We start from the raw sequence: 26,085 nt of genomic DNA on the forward strand, positions 1-26,085 counted from the left end.
ACAGGGCCTGGAGACTCCTCCCAGATGCCTGCCCAACGGCACACGGCGTGTTCTCCGGCCAGTGAACCTGGCAGAAATAAAGACTGGGACTTTAGTCCTTTTTCTGCTGGCAAATGAGGGTATTACCATGTTGAAATGATCTGAGAATCTAAGGGAAGCGGGGAGCTCTAGAGGGAGAAGGGATTTGCCACCCACAACACTAGGGTCCATGTTTATCAACATGGCCAAAGGGTGGTTGGAGTTGGCACGACTAGAAGGAAGTGTGAACTGGAGGGTGTTGTGTGCCCAGCTTTCCCAGGCTGTGAGAGTCTAAGCATCACCACTGCATTCTTCTCCTATCTGCTGGACAGCTAATCCTCCAGAGGACTGGAGTGGGGTGAGGCAAGGGTTAAATAAATATCTGTATTTCAAAAGGAGGGAAAAGTTGATCATAAATGACAGTTTACAAGTGTACACAACTCAGGGTGTAAGGCACAAATTTACATGTGGAAAACAGGCTATTCACAGATGTAACCCCATGAAAAACCTGTGTGATCAAACCATTAATTTATGTAAGATAGCAGCCAGCGTATTAATTAGTTCACACCGTTTGTAGATTTTGTTTGCTGTCTCACATGCAAGGCGAAATGAGATGGCATATCACAAGCTGGTGCCTTCGCAAGAAAGTAGGAACCGCTGACAAAGCCATGTTGGCAGCAATAAGACATGGCTGTGCCATTCTAGAAGTTCCTCTCCTGGTTGCTTTAGAAAGTTAGGATCTGGAAGGACTTTTAAACCGATTACATTTTTGCATGTTATAGCACAGAGATTTCACCAGCAAATTAACTGGCAGATTTAAATAAATACTCCCCTCTTAACTTTCTCCTTCAGCTAGAGATCAGACAGTCCAAACACAAAGCTCAGATTCCAGCTCCAACTTATTTACTCAGTGAATTTATTGTAAAAATAAAGAAACTCAAATTATTCCAGTTAATGGATTTCACGTTAAATAGTGTAACTTCAAGGGGCTTTCTGAAGAGCTGTTCATAGGGTGGTGTGTGGAAGAGTCCATTCCTTAAGGAAAAACAAAGGGTGAACAATAAATAAAGTTACTTGCGTTAACGGTCACGTTATTTCATTAAAAGAGAGGAGCAGAAATCTATGACATAGTTGCCCAACATGGCATTAACCTGCTAGAACAGAAAGCTGTAACACTGGTGGGCATTTCACAGTATCTGCGCATAGTAAACTTCTGCCATTGTTAAAAGTCTGAGTTAGAATTATCAATGAATTCCTTTGTCTTTTTAACTTGCGTGATTTAAAAAAAAAAATCTATTTGTGTTTTGCAAGTTGGAACGCTAGCCTACTTTGGCAGCGCCCTGTGCAGTCACGGACAAAATCCTGCAATTGCTGTTCACCTCTGTGTGACTGTGTGAGTGTCTGTGTGTGAGTGTGTGTGTCTCTCTCTGTGTCCGTGCGCACATGTGCACACGTGTGGGGGTGGGTGGGTATGTGCTTTTGGCTCATGTTTGTGATGATAATTTAAGTCTTTCGTGAGTACGACCTGTAGCGGGGAGTCGGGGGAGAGTGAAGGAAGAGAATGGAGGTGAGTCCCGCGTCGCAAACCTTCACCAAACCACGTGGGCCACTTGGCGAGTCCCCCCCGAATCCCAGGGGCCCAGCGTCCGGGCGCTGCGGGCCCTCTTGGTCTGGTGTGCACTCAGGCAGCGGAGAACCGTGCGGGCGCAGCGCGCCTCGCCTTTCCCGACACCCGACCATCCCCTGGGATTATGTACACGCATCGTTGGGCTTCATGGAGGTGGAAAGGGGGGCAAAGGTAGGTTTGGGGGGTACGTCCGGCTTTAGCGAGGGGGTGCGCTTCAGCCCCGACCTGGTCAATGAATTGTAGGCGTTGAGGCTGGGCTGCCTCGAAACAGTCACTGCCGGACCCGCCGTCTGGGAGCCGTGCACCTGGATGGAGTCCACCCGCTGCGGGGCGGGGGGCGGGTTGTCTCCCCGGCCAAAGCTCTGGTTTCTGGAGAGGTGCGAGGAATTGGAGGAGTTAGTATTGTTTCTTTTGAGAGTGGTGGCCTGGTGGCTTCTGGTGAGCGAGTTCGTGGGGTAGCTCCTCTTATAGTCAAGCCCGTAGGAGGAGGAGTGGTGCATCTCCAGCCGCTTGCTCAGGCCGCTCTGCGACAGGGAGGCTCCCGGGGGGCCCAGGGAGGCCTCCCGCTGGGGCACCTTGGGGGGCAGGCTGTCCAGGTTCTCCACTAGGTTCACCCCGTGGTTGGGACTCTTGCTGCTGAGATGTTCCTTGATGGTCTTATACTCCAGGGTGGCCGCCTGGTCCTCCAGGGCCAGCTGGGCCACCTCGCTCATTTTGGGCTGGTCCACGTACTCGTGCTGGTAGCCCTGCTGCGTGATGGGCAGGACCACCACGCTGGGGATGTGGCTGGGGGAGGCCCGGAGGGGCAGGTCCGTGGGGATCACGGGGGAGCCCATGGGAGGCATGTCCTTCGTGCAGGCGTTGATGAGGTTCTGGTTTCTCTCCCACTCGCGGCTGCCGCGGCTGGGCTTGCGCTTCTGCTGCAGCGTCGGCGTGGACTCGGGGGTGGGCAGCGCCGCCAGGTCGAGGTGGTGCTGGTCGGCCTTGATGAGCATCTTGGCGGTGCTGCCGGGCGCGGCGAGCTTGCCGTTGTGCATGAGTGGCGTGAGGATGGCCTCTGGCTTCGGCTCTTTGGACTGGGTGTCCCCGAAGAGGCCGCTGAGCTTGGTGACGCTGCTCATGGAGCCCCTGCGCGAGTGGCTGAGCTCCTCCTTGCGCTGCGCCGAGGACCCGTCCTTGCGCCGGTGATCGCACACGCAATAGACCACGATGCCGGAGAACACGGCCCCCATGACAAACGCCAGGATGACCGCGATGGCCAGGAGGGTGACAGGAACGAGCTGGTCCTGGCCTTTGAGGTAACTCTCGCGAATCACTCCTGCAATAGACATGGCACGTGGCGTTAGGAAAGGAAAGGACACCGCGAAGCTGACTTGTGTGAGGCAGTCACCCTGTTAATGAATAACAGTAATAAGTGACAATAGCACCTCAGCATAACTGTCTTCCAGGCGCAGCTGCCAAACATTAACTAATCAATCCTTCCCCAAGGCGCCCCCCCCCCCCGCCCCCCCGCATGTAAATAGACTTTATTTGTTGCCTTTGTGTTCTGAAAAGTGCTTCTCCCTCTCAAGTACTCGCTCTTTCTACTTGGCTTCACTCCGTGGAATATGGCAGTTTTGTCTTTTCCAAAATTCAGCCCTTTCCCCCTCTTCATCTTTTCTCAATCTTCCCCTCATAGAAGGGGGACAAGCGAGATATTTTGAGTCAGGGGTAGAGGCAACAATTCCACCCACGGTAAACGAACAAACTACACAATACTTCAGGCTTCCAGAGTGTTTTCTGATGACTTCCTGGTGGGCATGAGGGCCTCTATCTGGAGAAAAGCTACATCTATTTGTCTTTCAAGCAACTGGAGGAAAGTGTGTCATTTACAGTGAAAGAAAATAGCTGAAGCCCACAGCTTACAAATGTGTGCTGATTTTGCATCACCCCTTCAAACAAACAAACAAAAACCCCCAGGCACACCCAAATTCAGGTAAATATGCTGAATATTTGAGTTAAGCTCTTGCCTTACTTGAACTAAAAGGATGGTTAGAAAAGGAGAGGGGCCATTTGGGGCCCTGCAGTGGGTTTGAGAAGTGTCATGTCTCATTATGACGGCCGGAGTTTGCTGCCACGGTGAGATTCTTCAGCAGAGCTAATCTCTTCCATTTAATAAAAGTTATGTCACTATACCCGTCAGTAATCTTACACAACACTAACCAAGACTGTGTTTCTGACGAAAGTTGCTGTCCTTGTTCCTACTTAATAAGCCACCAAACAGAGCGATTCTAATCAAATGCAAACACTGAAGCTCTTATTATTTAATGCCAAGTGAGAATACACATCACCATCGTCAGATCTTAAGTGCTTGATGTGGTAGCTAAAAAATAAAACCTCAAATACTTCAATTCCTGCCTCTGGAGAGTGAAAGAACATGAATACATTACAGGCGCCGCTCGCTCCACTCCGGCTGAGGAAATGTAAACATTGTTCCTATTATGGAAACTGATAGTAAGACCGAAAATGTACCTTTCCTGGTCCCAGGAGACACACTTTTCATCTACTAAATCAACTCTTTCTGGAATATGTTTAATGTATTTTCCTGGCAGATATCAGTGGCACAGAATTAGAATGAAATGAAATAAAAATCTCCACTGTTTCCCAAACCCACAGCATGCAACCATTACACTTCTGCTGAAATGCTTTGTTATGTCACAGCTGGGACCGTGAAGAAACGCAGCTTTGTCTTGGGGCTTTTCTGTTAAAATATTTTGATTAGCGGAGTGATGGTTTTAAAACTCAGAAACCTTAGCCTGAGATGATACGTTCTCTTTTCTTCCTAAACCGTCCTCCCCTCAATTTTGACATCACAGTTGGTTGCTGTGGAAATGATGGTCCAGTGACAAAGGGTTGTGACTTCAGGTGAGGAATACATAGAAGCAGCAAATATCTCTTGTGGAAGATTCCAAGATTAAACAAATGCCTTGGTAACGAAGGGCAGGGGCGGCAATGCACCCCAGGGAAAGTGTATGTAAGATGGTCAGACACTGAATAATTTCCAAATGTGACACTGTTCAAATACTTCTAGATGTAGCTTCACGGACTTTTAAGGGGTAGAAACGGAGAAGCAAAAAGCCAGCAGGAAATTCAGCTCTTCCTCACATCTTTTATGTTGTGGAGCTCCCTGAACAGTGGGGTGTCTCTGAGTTTAAATATGTTTTACTACCTAGCCACCAAGGATCTGTGCTAATGAAAATTTCTTCCTTAAATTTGCATTTCCTTGTTGTAATGCTAAAACAGCACTGCTTTTCTTCCCATTTTGATTGTGTATGGGGTTCTATGGAACATCATTTCTAACCACTTACATATAATGCTACAAAAATGAATAAAATGGACTTAAGTTCCCTCATGGACTTGGTGATGTCAGTGGGGCTAGACACCACTGATGGGGGCACCAGATAATTTTTTTTTTCATTAAAGGGTATTTTATGAATCCCTTTCAGGCAAGCATATCTATGGGGGCTGTGTTTTCCCATTAAATGCATACTCATAATTGGTAGCTACCTACAGTTGCCTTTGGAATGAATATTACAATTTAAATTGCCCTCTCAGCTGAAGAGGAACATGAAAAGAATAAGGCTAAAGCAGTCCATCTTTTTCCTTCATTGTTTAATTGGGAACACTGCAAAAGTTTCAAGTTTGTTATTGCTTCTTTACTTTCAGCTCCCACTCTTCCTTTCATATCTGAAGGTCCACTTCTATCTTAGACTCGTGGAAACCACTTGTTCTTTCACTGGGAAAAACTTTTTTGAGTGAGTGATTTGGGTTCAGGTTTTTGGTTGTTAACAAATCAAGTAGGGTCTGACCTTTGAGAAAACTGATGTGTCAGACAGTTTCCCCCGTGTCTTGTTTTGTTATGAAAATAGTGCCCTTAAAAACCTTTCTGTATCTCTTCAGCTTTGATATCTACCACAAAGCAGGTGGCTTCCCTCATCTGTTTGTGCAAATTCAGAAACTCCACGCCAGAGTTAGAAACAGTCAGAGATTAAGTTGAAAGTGCAGTCAAGAAGTTAAAAGTTATTTTTGGAAAATGCCTTCTAAATGTGAAGCTTTTTGCCTACATTATGAAAAGGGGCAAAGGGGCATTCATGGAAATGATTAGATCATCTCCGTGCCATTGGAATCTTAGGCCTCTGCTGACTGCTGGGTGACCTCTAGCGAGTGACTAACGTCTCTGGCCTCAGTTTTTCCATCTGTAATGTGGGGTCAGCACACCTAACTTTAATGCCTTAGTGGGTTGTTGCAAGATTCAAATGAAATAATGAATCAGAAAGAGCTTAGATGCGACAGTTTGGTGGACAAATCTAAAAGGCAAGCCACCAAAGAGAAGTGGTGGGTTAGTACCTCACCAACGGCTCAAGACCAACAGTCACAGGCTGCTCCATTTGGGTTCATTTGCAATGGATTTCATGGGGGAGAGGGGACAGACATGTTCTTCCAGCCCCAAACCTTGTGCTGTCCAAATGTTGCCAAAGGATGATATGTTGAGACAACCTAAGAAAACACTGCCTATTGGTGCTGAATTTTGAAATAAGTGAAACAACAAAAGTGAGCAAAATTCAGCAAAATAGTGATTACAGTTAGATTCCTTGAGGACAGGGACTGAATTTTATATGGATGTACCACCCTCACCATTCCCAGGGCTCTTAGGCATGTAATAAAGGATTATTAAATAAATGGGTTTGCAGTGCATTGTCGAGACATTTTAAAGTGGACTTCTACACTTGGTGGGTCATCTTTGGAGTGACTATAACCTTGCTTCTTAAGTCACAAAAACATATCTCCAATCATGTAACAGAATATAATCATACTAGCATCCATTAGACAAAAGAAATCTATAAAGCTGCTCAGTATTTGTTCAAAATAATGACATAAACTATTTTAAAAATGAAAAGAAAATTCATTCTGGGATAATTCCAAGAGATGAGGGTAAATGGGTTATTTGTAACAACTGAGTGTTCAGATAGAAGAACTGAATAATTCGAAACAAATTCATCTGTGCAACCGTCACGGGGCAGCCCTGGGGAAGTGGAAGGACCTTTGTATGGTGGGTGGTAGACTCCCTCCCCATAGAGGGACCCATCGGAGTTGGCTTCTATACCAGCCCCTGGGTTTTTTATGCTCACCAGTTGAAAATGGGACATTAGTAATGAAAACATTTTCTGAAAAATCCTTTGCATTGATTCATTAACCACAAGCTATTTCTCACCAGTCATGAGGTGCTAAATGGTTTATTCTTTCCACCTTCCTACTGCAGGAAGCAAGGCACACAATGGCTTAGCGATTTCTCTGAAATCATGCCTAAATTGGCAGAACTGAGAAAGAATAGAATCTCCACTGTTGTGTTTTTTTTCCTGAGGCGAGAGAGTTTTGAGATGCTGGAAGAAGGTCTCAGAGGAGCAGTTAAAGGGCTTTAGAGGTTGAAGTGATGAAAAGATTATGAACAACCCCACCCTCCAGGCCCTGCAATATGTAACTCAAAATAAGAACAATTATAAGCTGTAAAATAAGAGGCATCTAGCACAGTTCTGATTTTTCCTATGATGACCATGTCTATGCATTTTGAAATTTCAAACATCAAATTCTTTAAGAATGGCTTCTGGCAGCCCTGCTCGCAGGTTCTCTACAACTTCCTGGCCTGCTCGGGGAGCACAGCACCAGGCTCTGAACAGTAACCTCAGCGAAGGTGCACTCCTAACTCGGGACGGATTGTGATGTTATTGGTGCCTTTACTGTCACTTTTCTGGTATAATCAGGTTTCGACTCCAAGCATCTTCGGAACTGTCTCCAGCAAACATTTGCTGAGCATGGACTAAGGCACTGTGCTAGGTGCTGGGGAGACAACGGTGAAGGAGACACAACCCCATGATCCAGGAGGGGAGAAGGAGGCAGGTGCTCACACTGTAACTACATCCAAAGTGTGAAAGTATCATGAGATACATCGCTTCTACTTCAACATGGTCAAAGGCTTTATGTAGGAGGTGGGCATTTGAGCTAAGTCTTAAGAATGCATAGGATGTCATCCCGGCGGGGTGGTTCAGTTGGGTGGAGTGTCATCCCATACATCAAGAGTTGTGGGTTCGATTCCTGGTTAGGGCACACACCTAGGTTGTGGATTTCAATCCCCAGTCCAGCCCATAGGAGAGGCAACTGATAGGTGTTTCTCTCACTCCTCTCTCTCTCTGTCTATCTTTCTCTCTATCTCTCCCTTCCTTTCTCTCTAAGACCAATGAACATACCCTCAGGTAAGGATTAAAAAAATGCATAGGTTGTCAGCTGAAGAGAGAGCAATAAGAACAAGGCATGGAGGGAAAAGAGGAATGCTGTGCTCATTAGTGGCAAAAGGTCTCAATCCCTTCTGGTCTCTTCTGCCCTAGGTAACCAGGACTGTGCTATGCTGTGATTCTCCTGGGCTTTCGCACAGGCTGCTCTCTGTCTGGAATATCCTTGCTCACCTTCCCCAGATCCCTCAGACTAGGTCCGCTCTTCCTCCAACAAGTGTCCTAACTCTTCACTTCTCAATCCTAAAATCGTAACTCTATGCTACTTGCTTTATGTTTGTTTTTCTCACCTAGGCTGCTCTAGGAGTGAGAGATTTACCACTGAGTCCCAGGCATAAAAGGGCTCAGTAAATATCTGTTAAATAAGTAGTGTAAGTGAATGAGTATTTGCAGAGGGAAAATAAGAGAACTGAACACCATTTGGAAGCAGGCTGTGAAAGCCTTGAGTAACTAAAAAAGATATTTAGAAGACATGCCAGTTTTGGAAGGAAAGTTCTCGGTTAATTCGCCTGCAATTTCAAGGGTCTCCTTTCTAGCTTGAATCCATTATTGAAAAACTGGCTTCCAAGAGTCAATACCTTTGCATTAAAAGCACAGCTAGTCTACTCGAATCTATTACTACTATTTTAAAAATTAAAACGGTCTTCAACTATACTTATCCCTTGCATACGACAGAAATAGGTGTAAATGTTATCTGTCCTTTCAAAAATGAAGCAAAACAAACAAAAACCCCCCACATAAAATCTATTGCACCTACTACGCTAAACACCAGAGAAGAGCCCATCCACCTGTCCCCAGTTACCTGGCTAAGTTTATGAGGCCTAGGCAGCCAGTACCTCGAAATGGTTAAGTGCATACGCTCCCCTCAGTGCTCATGGGACGGCCTGATTCAGAGCTGCTGTGATATGATGGATGTGTCTGTCTCCTTGGTGAAGTGATTAATAGGCATCTGTGTAAATCGGACCTGGTAGCCACAAAGACAACAAAGCCTCTCTGTGTCCTTTAGAAAAATCTGCAAAGGCAGAGAGGAGGATGGACATTTCCTCCACTGCGAGCCAGAGTGGGGTTCCGTGTTGGGTCTGCGAGCTCAGAAAGATGGCAAAACACCAAGGAAAGCCCTGGGGTAGGATCCCCTAAAAATAGACTCTTGATTCCGCTTTATAGTAAGGCAAACCTACCATTTCCTTGAAATCCTCATAACAGCTTGGTTGAATGGAATCTAACAACCCAGTGTTTCTTGTTTGAAAATCTTATTGCAACAAAATGCCAGGCTTACAGTCCTGCAAGGCGGTATGAATGAATAACCCTGGGCCAAGCATCATGGCCGCTAACCACAGAGGGCCCGCTGTAATCCCCATTAAGGAGAGAAGAAGATACATAGGGGGCGAAAGCCGAACTGGAGGCAGTTCAGCCTCAAAGCCACACCCCGCCAAAGCTGATGACCACACTGAGAGCGCAGTGGGAGCTCTCTGTGGTTATCTGGGCAGGAAGCGGCCTTCTTCTTGTCTTACGGGATAATGTGAACCAGATGGCTTAGGAATAAACTGAGACTCCAGCAGCCATGGAAATGGGCTCAGGGTTTTAGAACTCAAACTTTCCCTTGCCTTTTATTTTTGATATTTTTCCCCCTCTGTGCCAACAGGAGGCTGAAGATTAGATGCTGGGAGGGGTCATGGTCTTCAAGATGATCAAGTTAATGACTGACCATGCCAACGTAAAAGCAGCTTTCTGGCTGCTTAATAACCTCAGCTCAGAAGCTGTTTTTTAAATAATTTACATACTGCAATAGCGCTTACTGGGTGGTTGACTGCGGATGGACCCGCTTCCAGTTCTATCACCTTTGAAACGGATGCATTTTGTTGTTGTTGGGAGGCCATCACAGGAAGAATGAGCATGAAACTCATTTGACTTCATATTTTTCAGGGGAGAAACAGCTTCATTTCCCGCTCTGTGCCAACAGGAGTGCTCAGTTCACGGTTCCTCCTCCGCTCCAGTGTTTTAGGTTTGGCGCTGCTGGTGGGTGTGCTACCCCCAGAGCTGGGACTGAGGCTGGACAGGGAGTCATGATAAGTTAACTTTAAAAGCCAGGTCCGGGGATGTTGGTCTGTGGTGACATGTGCTGGAACTGTCACTGTTTTTGTAAAGGTAACAGTTATTTCAGATGGGCAAAGTTTTAGTAATATTTGTATGGCTTATTTCCCTTCTTTTAGAGGTTTTCTTTCTAATAACACTGGAAACCCAACATCTAACTCATTTCTGAAACCAGACAAAGCATTTCTATTGTCCAGCTTCCGGGTCCCATCTTTTTCCTTTGCTCTCTCACATGGCATCAAAGCTACAAAATGGGGCAGAGGATATCCTTAAAAATTGTGAAATTCAGGCAATTCTTTGCATAATTTTCAGGCTTTCTTTTGTTTTTTTCCTTTACAAAGCAAAGATAAAATAAATATGAGGAAACAGATCTGTGGAAAATCCTAAAACTGACAGCTTAAACTTTCTAGAGATATAGTTCTTAGGACCTAGGTCATAGATGAGGCTGAGTGTTAATGGTTTAGAACATAAACTTTGAGGTCATAAAGACCTGGGTTTAAGTCTTGGCTCTATAACTAACTAGCTGCGTGACCTTGGGTAAGTTACTGGATCTCTCTAAGTCCCAGTAGTGTTGGCTATGAGATAAGTGTTGTTGGAAGGATTAAATAGATTAAGTAAATGAATGCATCTAAAGCACTTGGTGTTGGCAGGACACATGTTAATGCTCAATTAATAATGTAAGGGAAGTGTTTCTAGAATTTGTGACACATTAACTTGCCTTTGACAGGGTCCAAGACAGACTATTTTAATGCAACACTTTGGGAGGGTTCATGTTAGCCAAGAGTGGAAAATAAGGATTTAAAAATACAGCAAAATCTTGGAGAGTGACTGTAAATAAGAAAGATAGTCCATAGCAACTGGGAAATTGTTCTAAATCATGGATACTCAGCATCAGCATCACCTGTAACTTGCTAGAACACAATTTCCTAGGTCCTACCCAGAGGTAGAATCTCTGGGGTTGGGATTCAGAAATTTGTGTTTTAACAAGGCCTCCAGATGACTCTTACGTTCACAAAAGCTTGAGAAACACGGACATGAATAGTATTCCAGAAAATGCATCTACATGTTTAGCTTTAAAGTCCAACCTCACACACTACTCAGGCAGTATATAAGCAGATTTTACATGAACAAATGCAGCCTTGCTTGGTGTTGAAAGTATGAATCTTTGGTGGTTCTCATGTATGACAATTTCTTCACTGTGGTTACCTTATTCCAGTAAAGAACACAAAAATTGATGTGGTTGTATTGGAAAGGCAAATCCCTAACACCGCCCCTTGGTACCTGACAAAAGCTTGACATACAGCCTAAAATACTGTGCCACTACTCCTGTAACAGAGCCCAAAGCTGCTGGGAAAATGCCTGTGGTCTCTATCTGTCCCAGCATGGAGACTCGGAGGGAAATTTTGGCTGCTCCCCAACTCTGTCACAGGGGCCCTCAGCGAGGTCCTAAACTAGATCAGCCCCGTCAGGACTGGGTCCCAGGGAGAGAAGCAGCAGAATCCCACTATTGAATAAACCAACCTTCTTTACAGGCCTGCACCTCATCACCTCGAAATCAACTCCACTCAAGCAACACACAGCCATCAAACAACATTTCTCCCTATCTTTGCACGATCGGGCAAGAGAATAAGAAACTCAGAAAGATTATTTTTCTTTATATTTCTGGATCGAAGGAGGGACCTGAGTTCATGGTTCATTCCCCACGTTATGGTCCTGCTTTATAATAATAAAAATGCCTAGCAAAACAGTGCACTCATCGGAGCTCAGTGCCTACAGATCTGCTGAGTTGAACGGAATCTGCAAATCCATAGAATTATATAAGACATTTTAAATTACATTAAATTTCTGCTGTGTGCTTTTAAATCACAGAGTGCAAGACCCATCAGCACTTAGGGTATATTTATTACCTCAACAAATGTCAGATGATTGTGTCCAGTGTTATCTATTATTTATGAATAACAAGAAGCTGTAAGACTAGAAATGACAAGCTTTAATATGTCCAAAAGGTTAGGCATAATGCGGTTTGCTGCCCTATAAATTTCTTGACATCATTTTCCCTCCTAATAAAGCACTGTCAGTGGTGACTACACTGAATTTCCATTATTTCTATGCAGTTCATCATGACTGCCCTGTCTTCAGTGAAGACGTGTAATTGCAGGCACATCTTGGAAAAAGAATGCGTCCTTTAAAGAAATATGAAATTTAAAAATAATTGGAGTGGGAAACTCCTATTATCCCATTAAAAATGAATCTTTTTACAAGGACAGTTTTCAGGCTGTAGACTACCAAGAGCTGAAGAAATATTAATTAAGGATGACAAACCTTCACATTGCTCATAATGAGTTTCCTGACACCGATTAAGATCCCATCTACTGTGCATCCAGTATGTTTGAATATCTTCAACTACACCTCATGAGCTTACTTCAGGGCCCCTCAGCGATGTAAGGTGCAGGGGAATTGAGAACTGACGCGGTTCACGCGGATCCTGCCAGGCCTTACGCACAGCCCCTTGGCTTTGCAGGACTGTCCCTATTACTTGCACAGCCTGTACTATCTCCCTGGGACCCGCACCAGAACACAGCTCCTCTGTCCTCTTTCTCTCTGTGGCAACTGCATGAATTATGTATTCTGAGCGACTCTTGCAGCTTCCGAGGCCATTCTCATGTATAATGTCAAGACAAGAGAAAATGTCCTTAGGAAACGTCCTGGTTTCCGCTATTTTGCCTTGTTAGACTCCTTTGCCTTTGGAGCAGGGAGGTGTGCAAAGTAAGACTTGTAACAAACCTTTTTTTTTTTTTTTTTTTTTAACTCTAGGAAGTGAGGCTATCAGAAAGTTTTATTACAAAGCTAATGTTATTTTTCCATTATTATACATGATTCTGAATACAAATGACTTCACAGTTTTACTGTTAGGACAAAACAAATGTTAGGTGAACACAGTGCAGTTGAACCAGTTAAAGAGCAAATTTTTAACTACACCAGATGTTCAGTTAATAAGATCGTGCCTAACCTCGTCCCTGTAGTCCTTGAAAGTTCCATTAGGCTGTCAGAAAACCTTGTCATCGTGGTGTGTGTTTGTGCACAAGATGGGAGAGGATGGAAATAAAGAGCTTTTTCAGGAAAAGGGAGGGAAGGGGCAAAGTGAATTCAAGTCAGTGGTGATATGGCTTGAAAAGGTGGCTGTGGAGTAAAGGTAAAAAGCACCTCTAGAAGGTGAATTGATTTTTTAAAAATACCCTAAAGTTTAAGTTGCTGATTTTAAAAGAAAAAATTCCAGTCACCATAATCATAATTTAAGTCCGTTTTTTTAAAAAAGAAAAATGGTTGTTAGGGGAAAATAGGTTTAATTAGTTATCTCTAGAAAGAAAATTTAAATACCGGTGTGCAGATTCAGCTAGACAGGGAGATGAAACCATTTTCTACATGGCTGACCACTTATTTTCTCTTTTACCCTTTCCACAATAATCTCATCAAGACCTTAGAGAAATTCAGCAAGTTGTCAAGAGGACACAAGATTAATTAGATCAAATCAGCGTCTCTGCCCCAGCTGCTGGAAGAACAATGTCAGCCTCTACATGGGCTTCTAGTCCTCGCCCCTCCTCCCAGCACACGGTCACAGGGAAATCCCCACGTCATCTGTTTGAAAGCCTAGCTCCTGACCTCAGAATATCATTCTCCCCAGTTTTTCAGAGAAAAGTCAGAGGCTGCCAATAAATTCCTTTCCCAGTAGGTGACAAAGAACTATTAATATGGAAAAAATAAATGGTGGCACCCTGGATTATATTACCATTACTTTCTCAGTCTCCTTGGTTTCAGAATCTGTTCTGGATGAAAAGTCCGCCATTGGCCGTGCACCCCAGTGCTTTAAAGTGACAGGGAAGCCCACGGGAAGCTTGCTGCGGCTTCCCCTAGCACAGAGCTTTGAGCTTGGCCAGAGCTCTCCTGGGAAAATGCCAGTGATGTGCAGACCCCTCAGATCCAAAACTGAAGCAAAATTTCATGTCCCACATTTATTGTGTATATGCAATCAATATCCTAGAGCCTCATGAAATGGAATCATCAATTCAATGACTATCTGTCACCTATCAGTCTCTGGATCTCTGTCTTTCCCTCTCTCCTTCCTCCTTTTGTCCCTTTCTTTCCCTCCATCTACCTTCCTATCCCCCACTGCCTACAGATAAAGCCAGGACCCCTTAGCACAGTGCTCCATACTATCATTTCAACCTCAGTTCCCATTCTGGCCCTCTGTATACTTCATCATGTTCATCATAGCATGCTACTTGCCTCTTTATCATTATACTCTGTGCTTTAATAGCTTTGTGTCTTGGTCATGTCACTTATTTAACTTGGAATGTCCTTTCCCCTTTTCCCTCAAAACTTTGCAAGACCTTACCTCAGTGATGGCGAACCTATGACACGCGTGTCAGAGGTGACACGCAAACTCATTATTTTGGTTGATTTTTCTTTGTTAAATGGCATTTAAATATATAAAATAAATATAAGTCTTTGTTTTACTATGGTTGCAAATATAAAAAAATTTCTATATGTGACACAGCACCAGAGTTAAGTTAGGGTTTTCCAAAATGCTAACACGCCGAGCTCAAAAGGTTCGCCATCACTGCCTTACCTAGTCCTCAACTTGCAATGAGCTGCACCTCCATTTATCCTCTCTCAGCCCTGGCGGCCCTTCTTTCCTTTAATTCCTTTACTCTCAGACTTCACTCTGCCTCATTGGCTAACCAGGAGGTCACGTGTGTGTATCCCCTGCTACACTGTAAGCTTCCTGGATGCAGGGCTTATGTGTTGACTTCAGATCAGTGTCTACTGTAACACTCAGCATAAGGCTTATATACAGCACAGACTTGTCGGATGTCTGCTGAGTGTATAAAGAAAGAAATGAAGGAAGGATGCTGTTTTGCTTTTCTTTAAGTGTTATTGTCACTATTATTAAATTATTATTTTGTAGTGCCTTTTGGATTCCAGTTCATCCCCTTCCGAGCCATGGAAATGAGAAATGGAAAAACAGAATAGCCACACAAAGTAGGAAAAAAAGATGAATAATATAATAGTTGATTAAAACCTGAGGTTAAATAAAATTAGAAAGAACTAAAAGTTTTAACCATGCCTTTGTTTAGGAATGGTTTGATTTCTGACCTTCCCTTACTTAAAACTGGCATTTGAAAGCCTACTTTCAGTGATAATTAAGTTATTATATTTCAAACACATAACTTTTAGTGAAAAATTAAATATTTTTCACAGAATTAAATTTTTACTTTAATTCCTCTTATATGGGTTATTCTAAGGGTTAAAGAGCAAGTGTAATCTAGAGATTAGCTCTTATATTCCCACTGAATAAGTTAACAGGAACCTCTTCAATAGGATTGCCAGGCAGCAACTACATATAAAACACCTGGTTAAATTTCCACTTCAGACAAACAATAATATTTTAGTATAAGTATGTCCCATTTAATATGTGGGACATACTTACACTAAAAAATTATTCATGGTTTACTAATATTCACATTTAACTGGGCAGTCTGTATTTTACCTAGCAACCCTACTCTCCTACCCCCAAGTAATGTGCTTCTAATGATTCTTACAAATATTCTTTAGACCCATTCTAAACTTTTGGAGACTAAAATAGTTTAACAGATAGTAATAAAAATAATACTAAACCTTTATGGGCCAGGTATAGCATAATTTACAAATGAAAGAAAATCCTAATGAACTGAATTTCAAGAACTGTATTTTATTTTTTCATTATCAGCAATAATAGCCACTTAGATACCAAATTTCTTGTGAACTTTGAAGGATACCTTTCCTCTAACCCTCAAGAACAGAAATAAATGAACTCTAATTCAAAAGCGTTGTTGGAACAATCACCATCGATTTCCCATCTTGGTATCCTGGGCCCTAAGCATGCATTCTCCTAACTGGTTCAGTTAATGGTCAAATTGTTGGGTGGGAGTCCATCTCCTTGCCCCTCCCACTAGGTAGTCCTTCTCATCAGGCAGAGCCCTTTCTCTGAATTCTCTAAGACTGTCCTGTTCAACCATCACATTTAGAAATGGCTGTGATACGAAGTTTTACTTAAAAAAGCTATGCACACTATCATAGGCTTAGGTGTGTGTGTGTGTGTGTTTAAATATATTTTATTGATTTTTTACAGAGATAAAGAGAGAGGGATAGAGAGTTAGAAACATTGATGAGAAACATCGATCAGTTGCCTCCTGCACACCCCCTACTGGGGATGTGCCTGCAACCAAGGTACATGCCCTTGACCGGAATCGAACCTGGGACCCTTCAGTCCGCAGGCCGGCGCTCTATCCACTGAGCCAAACCAGTTAAAGCTGTGTGTGTTTTTAATTCAAGTTCAGACTGTTAAAAAAAAGAGGCCTGCGTTTGCCAGCATTTCTACAGCAATTTTAAATATGAACCCTATCCCAAACACCCATCACTTTCTTCTTCCTGTCAAGTGATATATGACGGTTATAATACTGGTACTACAGGGAAGGACTAAAGAGAAGGGGCTGAAAAATGGTTTCCAAGCCCTGTGTCCTTGATGTGTTTGGCCAAGTTGTCTAATATCTTTTTTTAAAATCTTCTGTGCACAGGTTTGCCTTGTTCACAAAGACAGTGGTGGTCGTAAAAGCTTTTTGGTGCGTTTCCTAGTCTGTGTGTGCTTCATCCGTCTGGCGGGTTGATAGTTCTTGGACAGGAACTATGTCTATCTCTGGTATGGCCTCTACCTCCTTACTGGCATCCAATGCTGTGCTGTGGAGCCAGTAATACATTTTGTCTGAGAAGCTTCAGAAAACATTTTTTTGTTTTGTTATTGTGATCGTACTGAAGAAATGGCAGAGAAAATCGGATCCAAGTGAAGGAATCAGGAAGAGAAGGGAAGCTTATGTTCCTTCCTTTATTACTGTCATCAGCAATAGTTTTTGCTCTGCACAGAAAATTACCTACACATGACTTGATGGGAGCTAAGAAATCACTTTCCTCATCGGGAGAACTGGGATGCTTTAAAATCCCCAACCCATAAGATTTTAAACATTGGAGTTTGTTAACATGGAAGAGCGATCAGGGCTAGGTTCTATTATCAAATATACTCACTTAAAGCTGGGTTTCTAAGCTTGTTAATGAGGAAAGCTGGGCTCTAATGGTCTGGGACTCAGAATAGGTAAAGTTTGAATGAGAAAAGGGAAGGAAGGGTCAAGTGTAGGTTATTGCCAGGCCAACAGAGGCACTGTAACACAGGAGCCCTTCCACATATGGGGAAAGTAGCCCAAGCGCTAAAGGTAAACTCGCCCCCAGGCCACAGTTTGGGTAACAGCTAGCTGCAGTCTACACTTGGCTGCTCACTGCTGTCTGGAGAAAAATCTCACCAGATGCTTAACAAGCCTAGAATGACTTTTTTTTTTTTTTAAGTTTAAATTCATTTTACTCTAAATTCCTCCTTGACCAAACTTTTCATTGCCAATCACAAAAGCTTAGTAGTTGGAGAAATAGGAAGAGCACTAGATAATGTAATTGGAACGTTTAGAGCCCAGCAACAGAAGGTAGAGAGATTATTAAATTTTGTTCTTCCAAATGCCAGAAGCAAAGTTTTGGTGGTAGTTTAATCCTTGGTGGAGTCTTTTAACTACTGTAGGCCAGAGTTACCCAAATCTGAGTCATTCAGCTACCAATACTCCTATTTTAGTGCTACCAATGACTTTCATGGACTATATTAATTACTTGTTATTTACTTAATATTTTCTTTAAATTACCTTTAGAATGTATTTCAAATGGAAACTTTATATCATTACCAGACATGGGAAAAAGTGTCACTTTTCATAGATAAAAGGTGGCTATAATAAAATCCACTGAAAGCAAAACAATGTTAATTCCAGCTCCAAGTCACAGCCCACAACCTAAAGCCAATTCTTTCTTGTCAAAAGAGATAGGAGCAAGTTTAGGGAATTGTTAATGATAAAGCACCAAACTCAGACTTTTCCTTGACATCACCAATAAGATGGGAAGAGAAATGAAAGTGGTGTGGCTTTTCACCACATGATTCTTGAAAGCCACGATGCCCCAAGCCCCCTAACGCATCTTCTGTAAGGTGTTGCGTGTCTGACCTGGAGGCAGTGCTACTCTGGGCTAAGGTGCCTCTGAGGAATAAATAATTGACTATAAAGAGGATTGTTACCAAACCCTGTGATTTATAAAATTCAATTCAGGATTGTTACGGAGTGTGTATAATATACTCATTATCCTCTATAGACCTTATGAATCTTACCAGGCTATTATTTCCCGGACTAAATATTGCTTATACAAATAGCTCGTACATTGATTAGAATATATTCAACATTTACTGTACATTTTAGTTTGAATTATTCATTTGATTTCTTGTTTAAATTCTGTTTGTATATCTTTTCCATGTCTATAGCAAGCATATCTTGACTAAATGTGATAATGTGATAACATTTCACTTTAAAGATTTCCCAAAATAAATAAGCATACTGCAATTCTGGCATTTCCAATCAAATGGGCGCTTCGTATAGATCGACTATGTCATCTGTTTTCTGAGAGCTCACAAGAACTCTATAAAATAAAGTCTGAAGGTGGAGATTTTCTCCTGTTTCTGATTCATTCTTGCATCCCAGTGGTCAGCATTTATATTTCACATTTATGCCACACAGCTCTCTAGGCACGTCTGCACATGGCTAATTTCCTCCCGTATCTTGTAGTCTTCTTGGAAATCAGGCCTTACGGTGTTGTTACTTTTGGTCAGAAACAAGAAGCACAAGAGTGACTGTTAATCCTCAGTATTGCTTACCCTACGAAAAGAAACTTTTATTTTATTTTATTGCTTTTGCTGTGGGAAGGGTTGGTGGTGAGGGGAGACAAGCCCGATCTAAAAATACACTGGATTTTCTTTCTTGTTTACATGTAATTAGAGCCCCTTTGTAACTACTGATCACTACCTCAATCGTTATAGGAAGAATAAATATATACTTTTAAATGTGGCAAAACTAAGAAGGAAGTAGCCAGGGCTGCATCTAATTTATCAACTTGGTGATGAAAGGGCTGGCTTTAGAGGCTCCAGACATCTAGGGACCCAGAGATAAAACAGAGCAGTTGGCTGTGTTTTTACTAATGAATCCAGGGCTTGAAAGATATCAGGCAATTTTAAAGAAAAGCAGCAAGGACAAGAGACATTAGACAAGGCCAGGAGGGTAACGAAGGGCAAGGCCAGTTACTGAGCGAGAAAATTACTTCATTTACTGTGATGATGCTTCTGTGTGCTTTGCAGGTCTCTTCCCACGCTTTGTTAATATGACTAGATATTCAGACAACATCCGAGTGCTACTCACAGCAGAGAAGGAAAGAGCCTTGGAACATTCCACAGAGGGGCAGAGGGCTTGGGTCTATTATTTGGAAAGGGGGAGGCTAAGAACAATGGCAGCAGAAGGGGGTTAGATTGCAAGGCTGGGAACGGTGCTTTAACAGAATGTGAGGGACGCACAGGATTAACTCAACACGAAAGACACAGCAAGGAAAAGAAAGGAAAGGCAAGCAAACATACTCTGGAAATGCAGACTTGTTTGGAGGAGGAGGTGGGTCAGAGCATGGGACTAGCCGTGGTGGCCAGCATGTCTGCAGGGCAGAGCCGGGGGCTAGTCTGCTCACCGGTGTGTTTTTTTTCCAGGGGCCAACATAAAAAGGGCATTGGACATTTGACTCCTCAGCTAGCGGGTCAGCGGACACATTTTCTGCTGAGTGGGGGAAATGTGCAGTATTTTAGAAACAATTCCAGAGTATATTTAGCTCCTAAAGCTGGCGCATACAAATGTCACATTCCCATGAGACAATCGACCCAGTGAAGAGAGCACCTGCCAGAGGCCCTCGGAAAACCCAGGAAACTCTCGCATCCCAGGAGATGCTGCACACACGGATGTGACGTCATTGAGGCATCCACGCCAGGGAATGAACAGGGAAGCAGCCAGGGGATTACAGATTGGGTCAAGTTAAGGAACGTCATAATGAGTCAGAAAAGAAACAAGACTTTTCCAACAGAGTAACGCCACCACCAAGTCACAACACACAGTGCTTGGCAAAAGAAAACAAAAGACCAAAAGAAATCATGATCATTCAACAAAAACGAGTCAGAGCAAAAATGGAAATTAAAATCATAAAAATCATGGTAAAAGGAACATCAAAGCTACATCTTCCAAATTTTCTGCACAGCATCTCATTGTCTTTGCCCCACCAAATACACAATTGTCAAAAATCGAATTTGACAGGGCAAGGCAAGGAGTTAATAGCACAAGAACAGTGATCATGTTAAACACCCATGCAGTCACACCTCTGCCACCATTGTTTGACAAGTTGTAGACTGCTTCCAGCTTTGTCAATATTCACAATAAGACCCAAGAGAATGAACAATGCCGAATTTTAAAATGATGTCAAAGTGTTAATTGAACTCTTTGATAACCTCCATCCCTTGGGGGGAGTTAATAATTGGAGAAAATTCAAGCCACAGGTCTCGGGTGAAGTGAAGAGAACAATTGTAACCAACAGCTAGATTATTTGGTCGACATATTTAATGCTTTACTGGAAAGGCTGTTTGGTTTTTTAGAAAGTCGCAGTGGGCAAACGCAAAGTGTTTTTTTTTTTCTGAGTTGTCTCTTCTTGAGAACCCAGCCAAGACGAATACATCTGCGGTCTGGAGCCACACATAACAAATCATGGCACATGCTGGGGCTTGTGGCCTGTGTGATAGTCTGTCCCTTCACGGATCGGCCTGGTGCTTTCTTGGAAGGGGAAGGGCAAGGATCCCTCCAATTTAAAGAGGCCGCTGAGACAAAAGCCACTTAAAAAAGATTTGGGGCAGGGAACAGCAATAAGAAGTTACAGAAGAAGAATAAAATTGATTAAGGGCAAGTTAACAAGTTAAAAGGGCTGCATCTTCACAGGTTGGCTTGGCATGTAGAGAAGCAGCGTGCAGGGCACTCTCAGCAGATGAGATGCAAAAAGGATGGAAATTTCGCATGCAAGTCTGCCTGGGAAACCTCCTCTCCGAGTGCACAGGAATAGGTACACAGAAAACCCCGAGGGAGGACATGATGGGGACTGCCCTCACTGCGGCTGGTCTGCCCTCGAGACTCCAACCCCTGCTTGGGTGAGACTCTTGAAAACATATAGGAGTCAACAATTCTGAATGGGGGAAACAGCTCGCAACATAACCGGGCTGTTCAGTCTCTGATTTACAAGACGGGTGTTTTTGGACAAGTAAAGGCCTCTTTGGTTGCAGCTGCAACTAAAGTAGGCTGTGTTACCAGAGCAGCAAATGGCAAGAAAAAAAAATGACATTTTCTGTCTCTAGTTGAGCAAAGAAAGCCAGGGAGAATTTAGCACAGTTCACAGTAGAGTCCCTTTCATTTAGGGCAGCTTCCTTCCCGTTTTCCATGCATAGCAATTCTGCTTGGTTCAATAACATATTTTTGTTTTAGCTGTTGTCCTAGAGGCAATGAGAGTATGTCTCAGGACCCTGGCTCTATGCACAAGCAGTACCAGGCAAGAGTGAGAGATGCTACCAGCCAGAAAAGACCGTGCCCTGCTATTTCTCCATTCGCTGATTAAGCGGGCTTTTACTTTGCTTGCATGCACTTGCCAAAGCCCTCCCTGCATTCACTCCAATGTGGTGGGAAGAGAGGACCCACAGATTACAGGAGAGGGGAGGAGAGGGAGCTCAGGAGCCAGCATCTGTGCTGGGCCAAGCCACACCTCATTTGGGTGGAAGAAGCTTAGAGTCTGTGTTATTTGTTTTGTGTGGTTTCTCCTTGCGTGGGCAATAATTTAGGATCAAGCTTAGCAAAGAGGATTGGGTTGCAGTCTTTTTTGAGATGCTTTCAATCATAGCGTGTTGGATGTTTCTTACATCTTGCTATGATTCTGCTGGAAGCAGTTACAGAGTTCTCCCTACGTTCCCTCCCTCTCCCCCCAGAGGAAGAGGCAATTCCAAGGCCTTACCCTTCTTGTCTTGGTGATTATGGGAAGACACTGCCCCCATAGGGTCTGTGCTGCCGGGTGAATGGAGCAGATCTTTCCAGTCCAGCATTCCTCCCCTAGACTCATACCCCTCTCGAGCCGTCGAATCTGACGTGGTGGTGCTGGGCAAGAGGGAACTGGAGTGCCCTGTTTTCATCACAAATACAGTTAGGGAAAGCATCACCCGAGACACCCCCATCCCCTTAGCTCAGAGGCCAGGAGATTGGACTCCCAAGCTGGCTGTAAGACTGGAAGGAGATTGCCCTGCCCATAATAAACATGGGGGTGGGATTCATCAGAAGACCCTTTGAACTTAGAGGATAAAGGGTAAGATCCCATCTCTGCTTCTTGCTGAGTGAGCATTGGGAAATCATTTAACCTCTCTGGGGCTTGGTTTTCCTTGTGCACAAAATGATGCCATTTAACCTCACAGTGTTGGGAGGATAAAGCGACATAATGGTGAAAATCTCTAGGAGTGTTTGACACATTGTAGGTGCTCAGGAGTTACTAGTGCCCCTGTTTGGTATTCCCATAGCAGCAGGGAAAGGCAGAAGGTGTCCACTCTGGGGACACTCTCTGTGACTGATGGGGGAGGTTTATGGTAGTGCATCAGCCTCTCCCCCATCACAAACAGCTCAGTGGTCCTGAGCCTTCCTCATCTACGTTTCAGCTGCAACTCAACTTCGCAGGCATTCCTCTTTCTGGAAGAAGTGGTTGCTTTCTAAAAGGATCTGCCCCCACCTCCCTTCCCCTCAAATGCTCCATGTTGCTATGGCTTTGTCTTCTGTGTCGTATTCCAACAATGCTAGCTTCATGGTTTTATGAGTCACAATTGTGAGAGGCTGTTTTTGTGCCACACCGACTAATTCTGTTCCGATTGGAAAGAAATAGCTTTTTGAGATCCAGAGTAGCCCGTGATAGATGTTAGAAGAATGACTGGGTTGGGAATTATGGCAGACACTGGACATTTCCTGTGAATACATGCCTAAGCTTTCCTTCCATCATTCCACAAAGGTTAAATGCAGATCCTATGAACTGCTTTGATCTAAACTGGTGCAATGATTTAAAGAAGCCCCTTACCTTTTTTTTTTCTAGTAGAAATAAAGTATGACTTATCTGGGATTTTTAAGTAGTCTTTGGGTATTCAGCCATTTTACCTGTAGCAACCTCTTGAGTAATTTTTAGGAAGACATAGGGGCAACTACTGTGAATGTGTAATTGGTGCCTTTGGTAAAAAGCAGGACAGAATCCCAGGTGGTCTCAACCTTGGGCTGTCATCACCACGCATGTGATAAATAAAATACTGGCCACCGGAAAGAAAGGCTGTAATGATCAATGCATTACATTCTTCCTTTTTACAATTATTATTGGAAGTTGGATTCCCAGGAGACCGTAATACGGCCAGTTGCAGAATATATATGTAAAAGAGCCAGGAAAAGCAAGTCAGCCAAGTGGCTTGTCTAAGCTATAATGATTTCTATGAAAGCACCACACTTAGATGCTATGCAAAGCTTTGGTAACATTTAAGAGGCCGCTCTCTCTGTAGAACTTGTTTGGCTCCCACACAGCTTCAAACATCCACTTTGTTACACATAGTCTGATTCATAACCAACTGCTAGAAACACGTTCATTTAAAACTCAAGAAGGCTTGGATCAGACTTTTTGTTTTCACATTTTGGGGTGTCACACCTCATCTCATGACACTGACAAGAGAACAAGGGTAGGAAAATCACCTGGAATTTGAGATACAGAATTGCTTTTGCTTCCTCTGGCTTTTATATTGAGCTCTAAAATTTTTGACCCTTCAATTCAACACAGCTCTAATGAAATATATTGTTAACCTAAGAAAGAATTCAGCACCCAGCATAAGCAAACAATTAGAAATAGCTTTGTAGGGAGTTAAAAGAGGTGTGTGTGTGTGTGTGTGTGTGTGTGTGTGTGTGTGTGTGTGAAAAAGCCTCTCCTCCAAGTAGCAAAAAATTTCTTTTTACCTGACTTGATATGCATTTTAAGCACTTTCAATGTAACTGTGTCCAAGGGGCAATTTTATGATAATACCATAAGTATGGTTAAGGGAGAACATTTCTTAATACGGTAATCTAGGGGAAATATATGCCTAAGGGACACATTCTCTGTAGAAAGATTTCTAGGACCATATGCTGCAACTACGTGGAAAACTCATTGGTAATGGAAAGCTATGGCTATGAGAGGATATTAATGGGGACCAGATGGCAGTTAGGTAGGGAAATGTTTTACACAAATGTGAGAAATCAGCTCCTTCCTATCGCTGAAGTGTTAGTCTAATACCCACCACATCTCCATTTTCGGTATGTAAATCTAGAGAAACCATGCATCTGATGTACTCAAATGAAAAAAAAAAAAATAGAGCAGCATGAGGTTTGTAATCTTTTAAACTTATACTTGAGGACAGGCAACATGTGTCACTGGTGAATCAAGTAGTCACAGAAAGCAATACTTGATCCTCAAAAATTTTAGAAGCACCATGGAAAAGGACCATTAAGCAGCAGTCCTTAGTTTGAAATCAAAGAGGCATATGATTATTACCTCTCCAAGCTTAAAAAAATATTGAAAGAAAATCACTTCATTTTTTCTGAGAATTTGATTCTACAGAGTATATTAGTTTATGCATTCCCTAAGAGACCATGTAACCAAAATAATGCTACAAAAAATAGGCAATCATTTGTGGATATAGTATTACATGTCAATAGAGTTCAAATCTATAATTTTGTCTTGCTAATCCAATTAGGGAGGCCATGTTTTAACTAATGGAGCTTATGATGTATTCTTATAATATACAAAGAGATAGATATTAAAAGTTAACTGTAATATACATCATACCGTTTCTCTATATCTACAAATCTTTGTGATTCCAGAGGTTAGAGACCCTTCAAACTACTCTAACCTATTAATAATGATTATAGCTAATTAGACACAAAAAAGAGATACTATATCAATACTAGAGAGAAGGAAAATAATCAGGGTCCAATTCACTAAAAAGGGTTTCTTGGTTATGAAACTGATGTTGCACAGATCTTTTGCCAAGCAGAGAGTGCATGGTTTATTGCAATGATCCTTTTTTTAGGCAGTTGTGGTTTTGTTGTTCACTCTATGAGCCTGCACTCAGCCAATGAACTTTTTACGGAAACATTCAAAGGACACAGTGGGAAGCAGTGCGTACACTTTGGACTGTGAGGTTGGCTTCCTAATCTACATCCTTGCTCTTAAAAATAGCAATTTGGTATTTCCTTTGATGATACCAATACAACACCTAGTGCAGTGCCTGGCACATACTAGGCACTCAACAACTATTTGCTGAATGAATCAATTACATCTGTTCTATGTTTATTAATGCCTAAATAAGCATATCTTCAATAGTTTGTGAAAAGAAAATCTCCTGTATTTTTCTAAGTACTGTCTGGAGCAGCCTCATTTTGATGGTCAGTTAATCATCTAACCACTCCATCCTGGATGGATTTAGCCTGAAATGGACAGGATCATTCATTTAAAGGAATACAGTATTACAACTCTTTAGTTTCATCACAGAAACCACTGGTCAAGAGCTGAGCGTGAAGAGGCATTGTCCTTTAAAAGTATTAATATGGAGATATTAATAAGTTCCTTTCCTTTTGAAAAGGAAAAAGAGATACATAGATTATTTCTGTTCATAAGAGGATCCCATAGTTTAATTGTTCTATCGATATGAGAAATTACCTGGGAGTTAAAATTGTACAAATTGATGAATGCTAGGGAGAATCAAGACCTGAATTTCTCAGTTTCTGATAAAGATTATTCAGTTATCAGAAGTGATTTCAAAGTATGATATTGAGAAAGAGCAGAAGCTAAGTAGGTTCTCTTTCTGAAGGACAGGCTAAGTTAGAGGACATATGCCTCCTGAGAAATTTTTTTCCAGTAGTTGGTGTTTAATGTGTTGGTTGGAATCACAGATGAGAGAATGTTAAAGGTTGG

The 26,085-nt window shown here is 42.7% G+C and overlaps 1 protein-coding gene across 1 annotated transcript in view; it reads right to left on the reverse strand.

Annotated features, from left to right (window-relative positions):
* Positions 1 to 900: 900 nt before the first annotated feature.
* The window catches only part of SEMA6A (semaphorin 6A), a 128,273-nt gene continuing 103,088 nt past the window's right edge, over positions 901 to 26,085 (reverse strand). Inside the window, exons 19-20 of the mRNA XM_081088742.1 lie at positions 22,081 to 22,245; positions 901 to 2,963 (exon numbers count right to left, since the gene is read on the reverse strand). Coding sequence (XP_080944868.1) covers positions 1,768 to 2,963; positions 22,081 to 22,245 — 1,361 coding nt within the window. The 3' untranslated portion in view covers positions 901 to 1,767. The remainder of the gene's footprint in view (positions 2,964 to 22,080; positions 22,246 to 26,085) is intronic.

This window comes from Myotis nattereri, assembly GCF_964212035.1.
Source record: "Myotis nattereri genome assembly, chromosome: 4".
In the NCBI taxonomy this organism is placed as follows: Eukaryota; Metazoa; Chordata; class Mammalia; order Chiroptera; family Vespertilionidae; genus Myotis; species Myotis nattereri.